Source organism: Pieris brassicae, chromosome 4 (assembly GCF_905147105.1).
Source record: "Pieris brassicae chromosome 4, ilPieBrab1.1, whole genome shotgun sequence".
NCBI classification, from domain to species: domain Eukaryota; kingdom Metazoa; phylum Arthropoda; class Insecta; order Lepidoptera; family Pieridae; genus Pieris; species Pieris brassicae.
In genome coordinates this window covers 11,309,862-11,326,949 of record NC_059668.1, presented here as the reverse complement: position 1 = coordinate 11,326,949, position 17,088 = coordinate 11,309,862, and the positions used below count along the sequence as shown (strand labels likewise).

The window sequence follows — 17,088 nt, the reverse complement described above, 5'->3', positions numbered from 1 at the left end:
TACTGCACTAAACATAAGTAAAAGTAGAATGTTCATGCAATTACTGCGTTTATCGTTATCAAAAAAGGACTCCCAGTTTGTACTTTCATGAAAAAAAAATTTTTGGGTGAGCCCTTGTAATATGACTTCTGAAAATCTTATAAAATGCCAGGATTTTGGTACATAACAATACAAACCATAATAATATCTGTTAAAATAATGTGATGACTTCATCCTTAAAATTGTTATAATATTGCAATAATTAAATCTTAATGCAAATTATAGAAAAAAATGCAACATGCATGCGTTTAAGAAATTGCTTAATTTAACCTAATCTTCTAATTGAAGCCGCTGAATGAAAAATAGAAACTTAAACATTATTTTCAATTCTGATGTATTTTTTATAACTTACCATCACTTACACAGCAACAATTCTGACGGACGGATTAGAATTTAATGAAATGAAATTTAATTACATGAGTAGTTGAGTTGAGTTAGTATTGGAATAAAATACAAAGTCAGTCTAATTTGTTTTATTTGTAAAAACCAATGAGAATATGGAATACACATTACAAAGAGCTCTTACGCTTATTGCCTCGGAAAAGGCGCGGTCTTCCGGGGCAAGAAGGCAGATCGGGCGACTCTACTCAGCCAGGGCGATCCAAATGCTCGTGTATATTAGGAAAGAGAAACCGGTCAGCATCGAGGGCCAAGCTAGAGTTGGGCCCCTAAACGCTTCAGATAAACTAAAAAAGTGATAGTATAAAGTTTTTGATATATTGAGCTCTCTGTTTACGCAATAGAAGCGCACTGAAATACTAAAATGTATGTAAAATAATAAGTAAATATTTGATTTAACAAAGATCAGAATATCCATACTTTGTGCAATAGTAGACACGTTGTGCGATACAAGTCTAGAATTATTCATAAGTCCTTCACACTTAACTATTGTTTGTACAAAAGTTTGTTTTACACTTTGTTGCAATTGGTCACGGATTGGCTAAGAGGTTTAATCATTATTTATCCTAGAGGAACTACGGCTATGTACTATTATGGGTCGGTACTTTGACGTCACGACACACGACAGCGTCTCACTCGATAATATCGGTTATAGGAAATGGAACGTACGCCGGTGCCGGCTCGATAGCTAGCGGGAATGGCAACGTGGCGCCTCCCGGCGTCACATAATGACTAGCTTAGTTAATCGATTCACGTTTCTCACTAAAATAAATAACTTAAACACGAGACGCGACGCCTGCGTCATTAATCTATCTTTATAAATAATTTGTCCAACTAATACAATATAAATTCAACCAGCTCTCGGTGGCTACTTAGTTATAAATAGTTATTCTACGCTCACAATTGACAATTCAAATAAATCCGTAAAACTAATAGTCTCTGAAATATTTCGTTTCGATTAGAAACAGTAATCGTGTAGTTGATTTTTCCGAGGATTCTATCCGAGCTCCTCACTGAGCGAGGCTTCCGCCGTCGAGAGGCCGCTCGGTCTCTTCCACGGACGGCGGTAACGCGGCATCTCGGTGACTCGAGGTCAAGATTAAATGCTTTGAGTCTTTTTCTTCATCGGAGGTATCGAATGTTGCTTTGCCGCTGTCTGTTAGTTGAGAACCTGAAAGAGCTTCACTAGAATTGCCCATTACTACTTTGGTAGGACGTTTGTTAAAAGTTGGCACGTACGCCTGAGTAATAATTTCAATATCTTTATTCTCCACAGAGCCGCTAATGTTTTGTTGTTTACCATCAGACACGTCATCTATGACGGGTCGTTTAGTTGTAGGTTCAATTTTATCGTTCGGTGGCGGAGAATCGGTAATATTTTCAATTTCGTCATCGTCTTCGATTTCTACGTTTTTCGTCTTAGAAGTCTGCACATTTTTGCTTTTATGTGGAATTTCAGTAATTGAATTCAAATTCCAATTGCTGTTTTTACTCTTATACCCAAGGTTAACTGGAATCAGTTCTTCAGAATCTGAAATTGTTGTCGAGCCACCCACTGACTTTGTGGGATTATCGGTATGGTCACTAATGGATGCCACATCACCAACTAGATTGATTAAGTCCGTTAGCACGTTAATGTTTCTTTCTTGAGATGGTTTAATGAGCGCGGAGCTTCTGTCTGTGTCAGTCGCCATTTTCATTAGCTCTACCGCCTCAGTCGCGCTCTCTTGAGAACCGAAAGATGTAAACATAAATTCTGTTGTTTCAATATTTTCAAATGAAGCTTCTTTACCAGGTTCCATTCTAGAAAGAGTTGTAATATCAGATTCTGTTTCCGCGTTCAATGCGCGTAGCGTCGACGAGGCCAAGATACTATCCGAAATATTATCAGACTCATCATGAGGATTTTGATCACTCGTTTCGATTAATATAGAGCTCGGTTGGTTACCTATATATATTTCAGTACTAGATTCATAACTGGAAAAAAATTCTTTAGATTTTGGTGTTTGAAAGTCTGAATCAGTTTCATTGCCACTACTTTGGTGATCTAAACCATCATCATTAACTATTTCCACGCCCTTTTCAGATGATGATTGTAGTTCAGAGTCATCAGTAGTGGTGTCAATATCATCAGTGGTTTCGTCGGTAATAAACGAAGGGATATTAAGGATTTGAGTAGGCAATACCGATCTGAGATTTAGCATAGGATTTTCTTTTGTTGTCAAAGAATCAGTACTTGAAAGTTCCATTTTGTTATTTTTTTTTTCGGATGAAATATCTGTACCTATTAAATTATCAGTGGTTACACCGAGTTCCTTTGGCATATACAAGATACTTGTCGGTGATTCTCTAACAATTGGAGCATCTGTTATTATTCTGTCATTTGTTACCATTACATCACTAATACCAGATATTTGATCGTTGTCAAAATGTTGTTCCGGAAGAATTTCATCTTCATGATTACCAGGCACAGAAAGATCGTCAGGTATTGGTGGAAATGCGGGGTTGTGATCAAATAATGAAGAATCTTCTTCTTCAAGAGCGGGACTCTTTGTGGACAGAGAGTTTAAAGAAATGGATTCAGAGGGAGGGCCCATAAGTATTAGGGAGGGAATATTTGAAGGATAAATTTCACTGTTAATTGAATCTTGTGTGGAGAAACTTATTTTCGATGGCGTCGAGTCACCGTTGTCATTATTAGGTACAATCTCTTCATGTGAAGGCTTTTGTTCGGGCTTTTCAATGTTTACGGGAAGTTTTGCCTTAACGTTTGCATCAACAATTGAGCTTGTCTCGGAAGTAACTTCACGTGGAATCAATGGAGATTTGGAGGAAGAATATTCATCGACATCCATATTCGGTGAAGGTAATATCTCTTTTACTTTAACGTCCGTAACTGGAATTTCCGAGACCGGGGTGATCTCCTTGATTGTGAAACCTGGTTTGATAGGTCCGGGAGGAGGGAGCACAGCACTCGTGTTCAGTTTCGGCGGCAAAGTGGTCGAAACTTGCGTCACTCCGTGTACTGATGTCACACCTGAAATTTATGTAATATGTTGTTACTTATAAGATTAGAAATAAGAGTTATTTTAACCTAGGTTATACATATATTCTGATCCAAAACTTAGTCACAGAACAACCTTGATTATTCAAAAAAAATACCTCTGAGAGGGCAATTGTCGTATTCTGGGCAGCATCGGCCTTGGACAAGACGCGGCTGGCAATCGTCCCGAACGAAACAAGCGATGCGGCGACAAACCACCTCTCCGCCCTGGCAGTAACACACACGGCATGGGTCCTGCGGGTCGACGAGCTTTTCGCCGTTACCATACACGTGTCCTTCTTGTTCACACTCTGAAATTATCGAGAAGAAGTCATTCATAGCGATTCCTTAAAGTTTTATGAAGATCAGATCTCTGTAATAATATATATAACTTACCGCACTGGTAGGTGGGGCAACAATGGTCGGGGCGATGAACTGCTTTGCAGCCAGGGCGCGGTTCACAACGCTGCTTCTCGCAGCGCACTTCTCCTCCTGTGCACGCACAGTGTTCACAAGGGTTTGTACCCGGGAACTGGTCTCCATGTAAGTACACCACATCGCCTAAGGCACAGCTGCCTACGGGAGAGTAACATCTTTAGAGCGAGTTATTTATCACAAAACGTATCAATTATTATATTCAGTATTTGCAGGTTTACATCATAATATAAGTTACCAACCCTCTTTTAGTCCCAAATCCACACTTGTCACATTTGGCAATGGGCCCACGGGACCTAAAAATAAACAAGTATCGTTAAATTCATTACGTAAAGCAAAAACAAGCTTTACATATTAAATAGCACTGAGGCGATTTATAAATGTTTAGTTTGCATAAAAATACGTAGGTAATACAAATGCACATGGCAACGCATTTGCGTTCACCATTTGGTGAGCGTGTCTTTCTGCTAATCTTTTTGTTGGGTTACGAGGTTTATTTCAGCTTTGACAGACATCATTGAATGCAGAATGTTAGTTATGTAGTAAATCGCGATCGATAAGAATGAAATGTGAACGTAATAGGTGTTTCTGTTCTAGATCCAGCGACCGTAAGAGCGCGCTCAATATTGATGGTTTTGCATACTTTCATTTATAACAACACGACATCCTTTCTCATCTGTGAGTCAACAACGGCATGTTTTCAAATTATAGCTGCTTACTAGGTATCTGTTCATATCCGTTCGGAGGTTAAGCTAAGCTTGCCTAAGCTTGCTTTCGCAAACTATATTATAGGTTCCTACTTCTAATTACGTCTTTAATAATCAAACTTTAAAATGTTGTACACGTTATTAAAAAAATCAGGCTCGCGTTAACTTCAATAATATTGCTATCGCAGTAAAAGTAAATGTTACAAAATGAAGATTTTGTTTGATTACGTCACCGGTGCATGTTGCACACTAACGCATGTGTAACGTTTCACACACGGATGAGCGCGCGTGCGCCACTGCGAAGTGCGAGCAGGAATCTAACGTTTGCTAAATAAACATACCTTATTCGACCCAATTTATGTAACTGTGGACTTATGAGTCGAACACGTTAATACTGATGTGTTCCACTTACTAAACTTTCTTAGACCGACCGTCTCCGTTCTCGTAGGAGTGTTCTCCTCCTGGAATATTGCGTATCACCCGGCATCATATTACGTCGTCCATCGTTCTCTTGCGTTCGCGTTTGACCTAACCATCGTATCTTGCTCTTTACTTTTGATGTGCATCATCAAAAAAAAAGATGCAAAAGAGAACGAAGGGATTGTAATCTCATAGTAATATTTAAAATCAGACGTTAGCCTGGTACTTGCAAAGACATGAGTTAAGAATGAGAATGCGTGCTACGACGGCCTCTCAGCCTCGACGGCATAGATTATGCTGCTACGCCAGACTCTTTTACTTTCCATCTTTGAATACGACTATAGTGCACTCTATCGCTTCAATAAAACTTATATTCAGGCGGAAGAAGTCGCGGGCACTGGCTCGTAACAAATAAATGAAATAATTCCATAACATAAATCCATCAGATATTATGAACAGAGAAAAAGACATTGAGTCGCTTGACTTTCATTGAAAGTCCGTAATAAGTGTTCTTTATAAAAAAAATGATCTGTAGTGATTCTTATGACAACTGAGATACCTCGACGTCCGTAGAAAACTTCTCCACTCTTTAATCTAAAACTCATTGGTTTATAATATTTTTCTAAGTAACTTTCGTAGCGTATTCTTAGTATATCATTAGTTACCTTAATTCCATACACGAATATCGCGTACATTTACGTAATACCGTATAATTTCGTTGTAGTCGGGCATGGGTAGAGCGGTGAGAGATACAAGGTGACACGCCAACGATCGATAGACCTTCGTCCCGTACTATTATTCCCTAAGTGTTTCGTGTTTCTACACGGAACGATAGGGAATAATAGTAGCTGCTATTATTTTTATAATAGGGATGATACGACTTTACCTTATAATGAATTTGTAGTATACCTAACAACATCGAAATTTTGTAATTGTGATGTTTATTACAATGGATTAATATCATGCATATTATACTGGCCTTTCCACCGTATCAATGTCATGTTACTTATCGTGAAATAAACGTGCAAAAACAAACACAAATTCAAGACATAACTTTCCAAAGCCAGCAGTGGCGCCGCGCACAAACACATGTTAAAATCATTAATTACTCCGTCACAGCCTTCCTGTCGCAGTTATTTCGCTAAATATATAATTTTCCGGCTTATGTACAAGTTTATATTACTTAATCATATTTCGTCACGATTAGCGCCACATATTAATACCATCGTGAAGACTGACGCTTTACTGAAATAATTAAATAAAAATAATTTAATACGGTAGAGGGTCCGATAGCCTTAATATGAATGCCTTGATTACCCTTTGGTAAGCACCCTCACTAATATGCTATGATCATTTATAAGAGAAAACTAACAGTGTAAAAAGAACCAGTACGTAATAGCTGAGTACGTGGTAGCGATAAGCAGGGAACGCAATTGTCACGTTTGCCCCACAATACTTCCACGACGACGGACGAAATGGCATAAAGTTGATAAGCTTATGACCGGAAATGCCTGTGAAGTGATGCAACGTGTAGTAGAAACAGTTTAAAAAGATAGGACTTCACACCTTTCATTGGCATTTTCAGCCATATACAGAAGACTATAGGACAAAAGAAATAAAATATATCCATATCTTAAGTAACGAAGGATACTTGCACTTTCCGTCACTTAGGCAGTTTTGAAGACGTCTCGAAATAATTAAAATATTTTTACTTACTTTATATTGCAAGACCAAGTGCTTACAATGATTTAAAAGACTAATTAAAACGGAAGAAAGCAATTAGTAACTCGATAATAATAGACGTCAAACAGACAAAATAAACACGCCGAAGAAGACAAAGAAATGTGTCGCATTCAAAATAATTAGCGTCTCGAATTAGTGAACAACAATTGACAATGGCGCAACTAAATACGTTCTCTTCGTCCCCACGTCTCTTTGCTTTTCATGGTAACCGATCTTCAACTAATATTTTTCTAATAAAATCACTTTCAGTTGAAAGAAGTTCGCATTCCTCTTCTTCCATCTAACTCTAGACCTCACTACATAGGATAGCGCAAGAAAGAAGACAATTTGGATTTAAAACTCCTTTCGACCGCGTTGTGGCGGCCAAATCCCTGAAGACTCACCCTTGCTGCGCGACCTTGGTTATCCTACCAGATGCCGCAAATAAAGCGGTGGTAGTCACATACCACAACGCCGACTGAGTCACGCGAGGAATGCCGCCGGTCCGGCTCGATCGCACCTCCCCCCACGACCCGCACCCCCTAGACCCATGTCTAGTAAGCATGGGAATCGCATACCTGTCTGTACATCCGTCCTATTCTAATTAGCGATAAACGACAAGTTACCTAATCGCGAACGAACATGCCTCATTATAACGTCTGCAAATAAAATGCGACCTAGATTATAAATAGTCCAAAAAAACAAGTCGAAATTGAAACTTGATAACTTTCATATAGCTGTAATGCAAGTATAATATTATGTATGTTAATTTCTAGTTTTTTTAACAGTTATATATTATAATGCATTGCTAATAATTTCTAGGAAAGTTTTATCATGTAAGAAAACTCTAGGAGAATAATAATTAGAGCACTAAAATACCATCGGTAAAAATACTAACCGGCATCAGAGAGAGTGATATGCAACGCCACAAACAAACTTAAGCAATATCTTGACGACCCCATGCCGCCTTTTGATCTGGAACAAACAAAAACATTTTTTTATAAAAAGTTAACCGAAAACGTGTGTCGCAAAAGAATCAAGGACTGAATCTTATCTTAGATGCAAAATGTAACTGGGTTTTAGTTTTAGCTACGATAGAGATATAGCTATCGCTCTGGATCTCAGGCCGGGGATCGAGAATGTGCAAACGCAGGCTTCCCTGCAAAAAAGCAGCGATGCACTAGTCAATAACCCCGATAGATGAGATACCTGACGTAACTCGCTCAATTGCAAACTGCTATGTATATATTTTTACTCGTTCGTATAGCGATTAACGTTTGACAGCAATTTAAGTCGCAGTCGGACCAAAGCATTATTATCACTTACACAGGAGAAAGTGTGTTTTCCATTGTTTAATAAGTGTAATTACAAAAATATTATACAGCTTTGGTTCTCATTCGCCAACATATGCTCTTAACTGATCATAATACATTTTAATACAAATTAACAAACAGACATGTGAGTGACGGCCTGACGAGTATCAATAAATCTAAAACGAAATAAATGAGAACGAATTGATGCTTATATTGATAAAGTGCTTCAAGCACCAATTGCACATCTTTCACTTTCAAGCTGTCGCGTCTCAATTCACCGAAATCGAACCCACGACCCATTTAATATAGATATTCTAGGCCGGCGCAGTTATAAGACCTATGTCCAGCTTCAGATTTCATTTTTATTTTAAGCACTGTGCTTATAGCTAATCCTCGAAACTACTTGTCGGATGAATTAAGTATGACCGATGGAATAAGGCAGAAAAGCTTTATCCGGATTTTATAGTATCAACTATATTTTTGTAGAACAGATGTACGATCTGTATGTGCTATAGCAATACATATTTCTAGCGAGAGTCATCGGTGTGCAGACGGCCTCGGCGCAGTGACCGAGTGTCCGGTCAATCATTCAATCGTCCCAATTGAATGATGGCCGTGGGTTCGACATTCGCCCCACAGACTTCCGTGTGAAAGTCTAGCTATTCAAACATATTATTTCGTCTTCAAACCTAATCCTGCAAGCTAGCGCTTATGTAATATTAAAATAAAGTTTATATGCTGAACCGCTCCTCTCTAGCAAATTAACAGATTCAATATTATATATCAACACTACAGTTCGCTCTTAAGTGTTAAAAGCAATTAAATTTAAAAATAAATAGAAATCACACGATCATTCAGTACTCTTTAATACAATCATGTATAAAAATTATATTATGTCTACTAATAATTAATAATGTATGAGTGTGGGTGAATAAATACGTGTCATGTTTTATGATCCACAGAAATTTTAAGGGTCGTTGCATTATTTGGAATTCATCATTTTAAAAGCAATTTACAGTTCACATGACATGAGAAATACCGTTGCAGTGAACCAAAACTGAGTATACTCTTGAGTTTAGCAATCACAACTTGACAATTAAACGAAGCCGGCTCAAAGTTAAGTATCGAAAATTTATTTTATATTATCTATGTCCGGATCTCATTAACCGACTGGTTTACTTTTTTCTTTCGTCGAGGAACGCACACTTACAGTCCAACAAATCGAAGCAATTGACTTGGAATGAAACTTGCAAAAAATAACGTAATCCATGTAGGGAATTGCATTATGCATGATTACAGATCTATTCCGAGAGCAATCGAGATAATGGCTGCAGAGCTGGGTGCACTCGCATCCCGCTGACTTGGGATAAAAATAGTTCATAGAATCCCACGACATCCGCAGGTCGCGACTCTTCATTGCGGACCACAAACTTAGTTAATTAATGAGTATTGTCCACCTACGAAGTGCTTCACACGCTGTTTTTAGGCACGTTGTAGTTCTATTTCCGGTACGACATAATGTGAATTAGTTATTAAATAATGTCCTTGACGTCGTTTAAATTGTTTGAATTAGGTTTAAGCCCGAAGTCGAATTTAAGATTTTATAAGTATTGGGTTCAAACGAAACATAAAGTGATAGCACAATGAAGGTGAAGAGGCATAATTCTGAACATAAATGAATCAATAGTGAATAGACGTGAGCCAATCCTCTGTCGACCAGCGCGAGCGCACCCGGCGCGGGAAAGTTACCGATTTCACGCTATTGTTCAATAACATTATAATCTTACTCTTACATAACACCGTATATAGCTACAAGTTATTTTGCTTTTAGTTCTTATTGGGTACTTTCTGGTCAAATACACTCTGGAAGAAAAATATTACAAACTATCGCAAACTTACATCATTATACAAAATATATTATAAAACAGTTATTGATATAATCGTAATGTATGTCAAATATTTTTTTATGTAAATGAATGTGAATCGCTCCGAATCAGTGAACTGAAAATAAAAAAATGAAAAAGTCGAGTGCTGGTGGAGGCGCCCGCGCCGGCGCCGGCCGTGACAAGTCGTTGAACACCCTTTATTAGTTTTTATCATTTTATAATCAACGTTTGATTGCCTCGTGTTAAGCGACAAGCTCTGCTTTCATCATTAAATTCTAATTTTATTATTAATATTAACTATGATAAAATTCGTAGCTTGCGGTGCCTATACCTTATCTGAACTGACATATCAAGAAATAAAATATTACAATGAAATATTAACTTTTTACGATCGCAAAGTATTTATTTATCTTATTTCAAATTGTAATATAAAAGATTACATACATTATGAGTTCTATTGAAATGGTTTGTCCGCGTTTAAATGGTTGTTTTTTGTTGTTTATTCGCAATATGAATTAATCATTCAGAAACCAATAGACCTATTTAAAAAAACCTCCTACCTCTAGAACCTTCATCGATACGTTAGTGTTTGATCACAAATCTCGGATATAAAAATAAACCGTGTATATATAATACTCTCTCGAACAAAGTTATCGGCTAACATTATATTGATATTAAATAAGTCGTAAATGTTTATGTGTTCTGTATATTGTTATATTAAAAATAAATAAAACTAAATATGATGACAATGAAGAAACATTCGTTTGTTGTGAATGGGCGTCGAGTAAGCGCCATCGCTGGCCATACGTCAGTAAATTCATTTGTTTTAACATTCAAACGACGCATGCGTGAGCGTCACACTTGCAGACTGTCTAGTTGGTTTCATGAGGCATATTTTAGACAGAGAGACGAACTTACCAAAATGTTGGACTCAAATTAACCGTAGGTAACATAAACACAAAGGAAGAAACACAACAAAACTGTTCGCGTGACAAGGACCCTGAGAACTTCCCAACTTTGAGTCAGATTGTTGATTGTATATATATATGACATCTTATAACCTGGTTACAGATAAGTCCACGATAGTTCATAACTCGAAGAGGATGGAACAACATTCAGTGCGGAGCCTGCCAAATGTCCTCCGGTACGTCGCAGTGGCTATAAGGCTTTCATCGTAATTCACATGACGTAACCTACTTAGAATATTACCTAAGGTTGTGTCCGTGTGCGGACGGTATGTGATTTACTGGCCCTACACAAGAATAAGAATCTCCTATAAATATTTATTAGCCACTTGTATCACACCGTTGACAACTTCAGTTCGCCAGAAGATAGAGCCATTCTATGAATTAACTTATTTTTATTTAAGAATCGAGTTAAATGCCTTTAAAAAGTATGTATTCATACAAAATCTAATCATACTTAACAAAACAAAAGATTAAGTACCCACATTTCTAGGATGCGTCTATTTGTAACATCCTAAAATTGATGATTAAATATACAATTGCAAGAAGTTTCTGAACCGGTCCGTGGAACTACGTTTACTAATTTAGTTGAAAAAAGATGAGCAAAAAGTAATGCGATCATCAGGTGAGTCAGCTCAGCGGTGTGGAGCGTTGTGACGTGAGATGAAATCATTACAATTTTAGGGTAAACTGACGGTGGCAGGTTTAAGCTCTCTGTATTAGTAATAGTCGCCAAAGAAATATTAAAACTAATCAAATTCATAGAACGAACAAATTACAGTAAATAGGCAGAAACGAGACGTAATGCGTATTCACCGTGATAAATTATGGCGTATTTGCGAGAAACAATAATGCAACATTTAAACGTCTCAACGCTGTCACTACTGACGTCTAGGCAAAGCACCGTTATGAGCGATGACACATCCTAACATCCTCGCTACTTTAAAAAGTGGATGAATTTAACAAGTTTTGCTATCTAGAGTCATCGTTATACGCAATAATGTCAACATACGACGCACACTTATCATGGATTGTGTTTTAATAAGGACGCCTCGGAACAATAGTCACTGATTACAAATACAAGCGACACCAGTAGGTGTTTATCCGGATAAATATATTCTGAAAGTGTAACAAAAGTAGATTAAGTCGATTTGAAGCAATTGCAGACTAGTACGGATACTAGCTAGCGGATACGCCAAATCCTCAATTTAACTTTGCGAATACGTGAAAAACTAAGTAATTTAGATCCTTCAGAACACATCCAATAGATCAATGTTCCATTTGCACTGTTGATATATATGTATACTCGTTTATAATCCGAAGTAAAAAAGCCTTTACATTTCAAACAACATCAGACCTTAGTGCTCATTAATAAGGACGCATGTATTGAGATTAGGCATTTCGGTGGTATGTGCGCTCGTAATTGTATTGAAGTGGGTCATTGACAAATACGCACAACGCCTGCATGCGACGATGCACTGATAATGAGGAAATAATGTCTTCAACCAATTCAATCACCAATTCTACTAAGACTAAGACTGCGATTTCACTATGTATAAAATACAACTTGTGTTCTGCGAGGATGTTTGGACTTGAAAACGCATCTAAAATTTTGTGAATGAAATATAGGGATAAACGCGTTAATCAAAAATTAAGTATTCAATAATAGCTAGATAGATATTGTATGGACCAAAGTCGGTGCCAAATATGTTTATAGATAATTTGCTAGAAGTATCGCAGCTGAGGTGTCCGAGTGGTTAAGGAGTTGGACTTGAAATCCAATGGGTTCTACCCGCGCAGGTTCGAATCCTGTCCTCAGCGAGGAAATATTACTTTTTTTTATTTATTTTTAAAAACATTTGACTTCTAAGTCTTACAGGGTTATTTCTAAAAAATATTGATTTCGCTCGTTCATTCACGTTCTGTTAAATATATATTATGTCAAATTAAAATATTGCTTTATTGCCTACGAGTTTTAATACTGTAAGACCTGGTGACATTAGCGACGACCTTCACAAAAGTACGAGAAGCGAATACAAAAACAAATCACTAGGTTTTCCCAGTTACACATGACATACTAGAATTTGGATTCATTATGGTTTCATTTCGATAGATAACATAAAATATATTCATAGAGCAAACTGACAAATTATTCGCAACCCCCCATTGGGGCATGGGCATGGCAAACACCACTTTGTGTCTGTCTAATTGAAAATTTCTTTTTATAGGCAAATTGCCTCTAAATGTTTTGGCTTTAAGACAATCAGTTAATCGCATAACACCGTTAATCTTCATGGTAATTCATAATTTCTGTCTCTATGAAAAAGAGTTTACCCTAAAGAAAGGCAACAATGATTTCATTCTAAGACAAACGTTAAGTAGCCGAGGTCGCCGCTTGACATAATTTTACGCGGTTCGTAATTGAAACAACCGACGGATGAACGAGCCAGGACCGGATGGCCGGTAGCTAAATCTGAGCCAACATCTTTCAGAATTCTGCCTCTAAAGTTTTTCTTAGATCGATGGGAAGTAATTGAAAAATCGACTTGTATTATTCAAAGTGAAGAGCATAAGTGGCTTTATTGGCCTCTAATCTCGTTCAATGTCAGGTTATTCTAATCGTTTAGTCAAATTCTTCAATACATTTATGTAACATCATTGTTCAGCCGCAACCTTCCGTATTGTCAAAACATTGCAACTTTGACCTCGCGTTTATTATTTTGTTGAGAAATCTTCCTTATTCTTAAATATATTATGATTAATCGTCTGTTTAGAGACGTAAATGGAGTGTCCGAAGAGGGCATCTCGCTTACTAAAAGTTAAAAAGAAAGGTAAAAAAGCTAACTGCCGACGGCAGTCGACACTGGCTCTGAGAGACAGACTATCACAGAGTAAGTGTCCCAGATCTCATGACCTGCACAAGGTCACCGAAACAATGACTCCTCAACTAGAACACTTTCACCGAGACAGGACCACTTGTGTATAAGTTAAAGATCATATTTAATGTTAATTAATACATTGAAATTCTAATAAATGTCCTAATCGTACTTTTACCTACTGGAAAATTAAGCGTCAGTCGGTCCGGTGATTTGAGTGGAAAGCTATGTCAGTCCTCGCTTCTGCCTCCGTGTGTTAACGGTACAGCCGATAGCCGATCGTAACGGTAACACTGATTCATTTCGATTTTTAATTAAATTCCTGACAAGAGACAAGTTTCATGTTCGTCATTTTTGACAAAATGATATGACCCACGCATATTGAAAGTTGATGTGGAGTTGGTACGCGCTCTGCATTCCTCTCTGACCTACTTACAATACCTTTTCTAGATTCATTGATTTTCAAGTAGTATTTATTATTGAGCATATTGTTAACTAGCTTTAAAAGATATTAGCAACATTTTATATAGTTAATTAAGTACTATTGTCATGTACTTTTAGTATTTGTGTTAATTCAAATAAATGGGTTTCATAATTTACACACATGATACCAAGTCTACGAGTATGTCGTGGTCCACGGTTGTGTCATTGACGCCAGCTATAACAAGCTAGGTTTATATAATTTTTTTTATAATTAGTTAATAAAGTTGTTTCTGGGAATTTGTGGTAATGACTCACCATCGACCACATCTGAACAACGTAGCAATAGCGAGGAAGAACTGGCTACCTACCTACTAAACTAAATTATGATTAGTTTTTTAAGATGTATGTTAATTCTCAGCTATTCGTTTTTTTAATTAAAATAATAGTTTAAAAAAGTATAGATAGAGTGAGATATATATAAAACTCGATTCAAGCCTATCTGATATTATGCCTAGTTTAATAGAACAACACTATATGATGAGCATAATAAAGCTATATCAGTAACCATAATATTCCTGGAAACTGCTATACTTAGTGCAAAAGAAATGTTATAGTAAACATAACCACTTTTCAAAAGTGTGAAATAAAATCATCAAAGTTGGATGTATCCGTCTCTAAGTCTCTAACAAAAAGTGGGAGTAGATTTTTCATCTCTTTGGGTATTTTCATGTCTTAATGAAGTTTATGTCAAATAACAAGAAAAGTATTACAGTATAGCATTGACGCACATAAGATCTTACACGTAACTCATGGAAACATCGTGTTTCATATTCACATTGAGTACTCAAAGAAAGTGAAAATATTGCCGGCTTCTAATATTCAACGTTGCTTGGATTGATTACGTTTTAAATCAAAGATAGAAATGTAATAATCTAATTATTAGTACTTTTGACGTGGGTACGAATTCTATACTTACGACAGTGCATCTTTGTCTGCGTCAATACCCATTTTTAAATGATTTTATTTAATATGAATTTGGTAGAAATATTTTGCTGAAGTGATACATAATACACCTTCACTAGTGAAATGATTCCTTGCAGTAAAACATATGCAGTCTTTCATTACTACGTTTTATTATAGCAATATGTATGGTCATATACGAACAATTGTAAATGCTACAAAGAACGAACGGCGACAGTGTTGCACAACACTCCACATTTTTCACGTACCTCAGTATTCGACGCGCGCGCACCTCAATTACACTTTTAATTACATAATAATTCGACAACCCGGAATTATAGGAACTATAAAATTACAAATGATTAAGCTTATACACACAATGTAATTCATTAAGTAATGATTAAATAAAAATTAGGCTTAAGACTTGCAGGCTACCCTAGATCATATTGTATGACAAAGCATCTTCGCAAATAATCAAACTTATTTAGTATTTTATTGACTACTTATTAGGCAGTTACGGTTCGTTAAAAATTTTCAATCGATGATTCCGTGACCAAGAATACAATCATATTTAAAACTTTAACCGCAATTACTATTAATAATATTTTAATTAGGTTTAACATTATAACTGAAATCCTTGATCCCAATCCTAAAATCATTCGTCTTTTTTAGATTGAAACACGCATGAATACTACTGCGACCGCGGAACAACAGCACCAATAGCCGAAACTTTGCCGGTGACCAAAAGTAAAGTGTTGAATCTGTCTCGTTACTTGATGTTAGCCGCTGATGTGTGCTAATATGTGATGTGTGCGCGTTAGGTATTTGCGGAACAAGCCGTCGTCGTAAGTATCAATTACATTTTCCTCAAGTTGCAAATGACATTGTATTTTCCTGCACTTAATAAGCAAGTACTCAAACAGTAGCTAATAACTGTTTAATTTTACATCAAAGGATACGTAATAATGCACCTATATTTTCATTGCATAATATTGTTGTACATTTTGTCTTTAAGTAGCGAGCTGAATAATATTCGCTGAACTTTTGCGAAAGTAGTACCCGATGAAATTTTCTTTAGGTTTCAATCGTGTATCTAAAATTCTTACGTATACTTATTGCGTAGTAAATAAATACTTAAAGACTAAAACTGTACATGCATCATGTAGTGTACATCTAACAACAAGTAAAACAAAAAACTTGGCGATTTAGCAGAGTGACGGAGAGTTTATTACTCTTAATTTGAGGGCTGGTAGAAGGGAAGTTGAATGCAACTTTAGAAGGATTAGTTTCACCGTGGCGTTCATAAATGTGCATTACGTTACCTATATGATTAAATACTATTTTCATTTTGATTTTTTGTTTATTCCCGCTGCCATCGTCGAACAATTGCGGACTATCATAGATGACGCAGCCGAACAAGTACCGCAGCCATTTTTTATTGAAACTAACTGTCAAGGCGCGAAAATTAATCCATATTAGATGCGCCAATATTTATCTTCGTTTTTTAAACAGTTATTATAATTTAATCAATATTTAAAACAAATAATCAAACAGAACGATTATTTACTTTGCAGAAGTAAATAAAATATGCATTAGTAAAAATGAAATCGAAGAGAACTTGGGAATTGATCTCTTTAAAAATATTGGAAGTCGGCGCAGCCGGAGATGTTCATGTGAGAGCTGATGATGACTTACCGATACATTGTCTTGACGCTAGTGATGAGTGAGTCCACGTTTGGGCAATGTCACAGCACACGCGTTTTACGGATGTCGTGTGTTCAGGGCGCGTTCGCCATATCGTGCGACTACGACGAAGGCTCGGACGCGAGTGCGGGAGGCCGGAGGCGAGTGCCGAGCCGAGGGCCGCTGCGGTGCGTTGCGCGGAAGCGACCTTCCGAAC

At 36.9% G+C, this 17,088-nt stretch overlaps 1 protein-coding gene and 1 non-coding gene across 2 annotated transcripts; one reads left to right on the top strand and one right to left on the bottom strand.

Annotated features, from left to right (window-relative positions):
• Nucleotides 1-497: 497 nt before the first annotated feature.
• LOC123708030 lies at nt 498-17,038 on the bottom strand. The gene is made up of 6 exons (XM_045658476.1): nt 16,884-17,038; nt 7,664-7,740; nt 4,159-4,212; nt 3,878-4,057; nt 3,601-3,792; nt 498-3,475 (listed from the first exon to the last, which is right to left on the bottom strand). Exons 1-6 carry the CDS (start codon nt 16,889-16,891, stop codon nt 1,449-1,451), a joined length of 2,538 nt encoding a protein of 845 aa, XP_045514432.1. The 5' UTR covers nt 16,892-17,038; the 3' UTR covers nt 498-1,448.
• On the top strand, nt 12,669-12,750 carry Trnas-uga. The gene has a single exon. It is a non-coding gene; the product is annotated as a tRNA-Ser (tRNA).
• Nucleotides 17,039-17,088: the final 50 nt, after the last annotated feature.

Coding starts and splice junctions, on each gene's coding strand:
- LOC123708030 (XM_045658476.1), bottom strand. Junction 4,213..7,663: donor TATCACTCTCTCTGATGCCG/GTTAGTATTTTT, acceptor GTTTATTTTTAG/GTCCCGTGGGCCCATTGCCA. Junction 4,058..4,158: donor GGATTTGGGACTAAAAGAGG/GTTGGTAACTTA, acceptor ACTCTCCCGTAG/GCAGCTGTGCCTTAGGCGAT.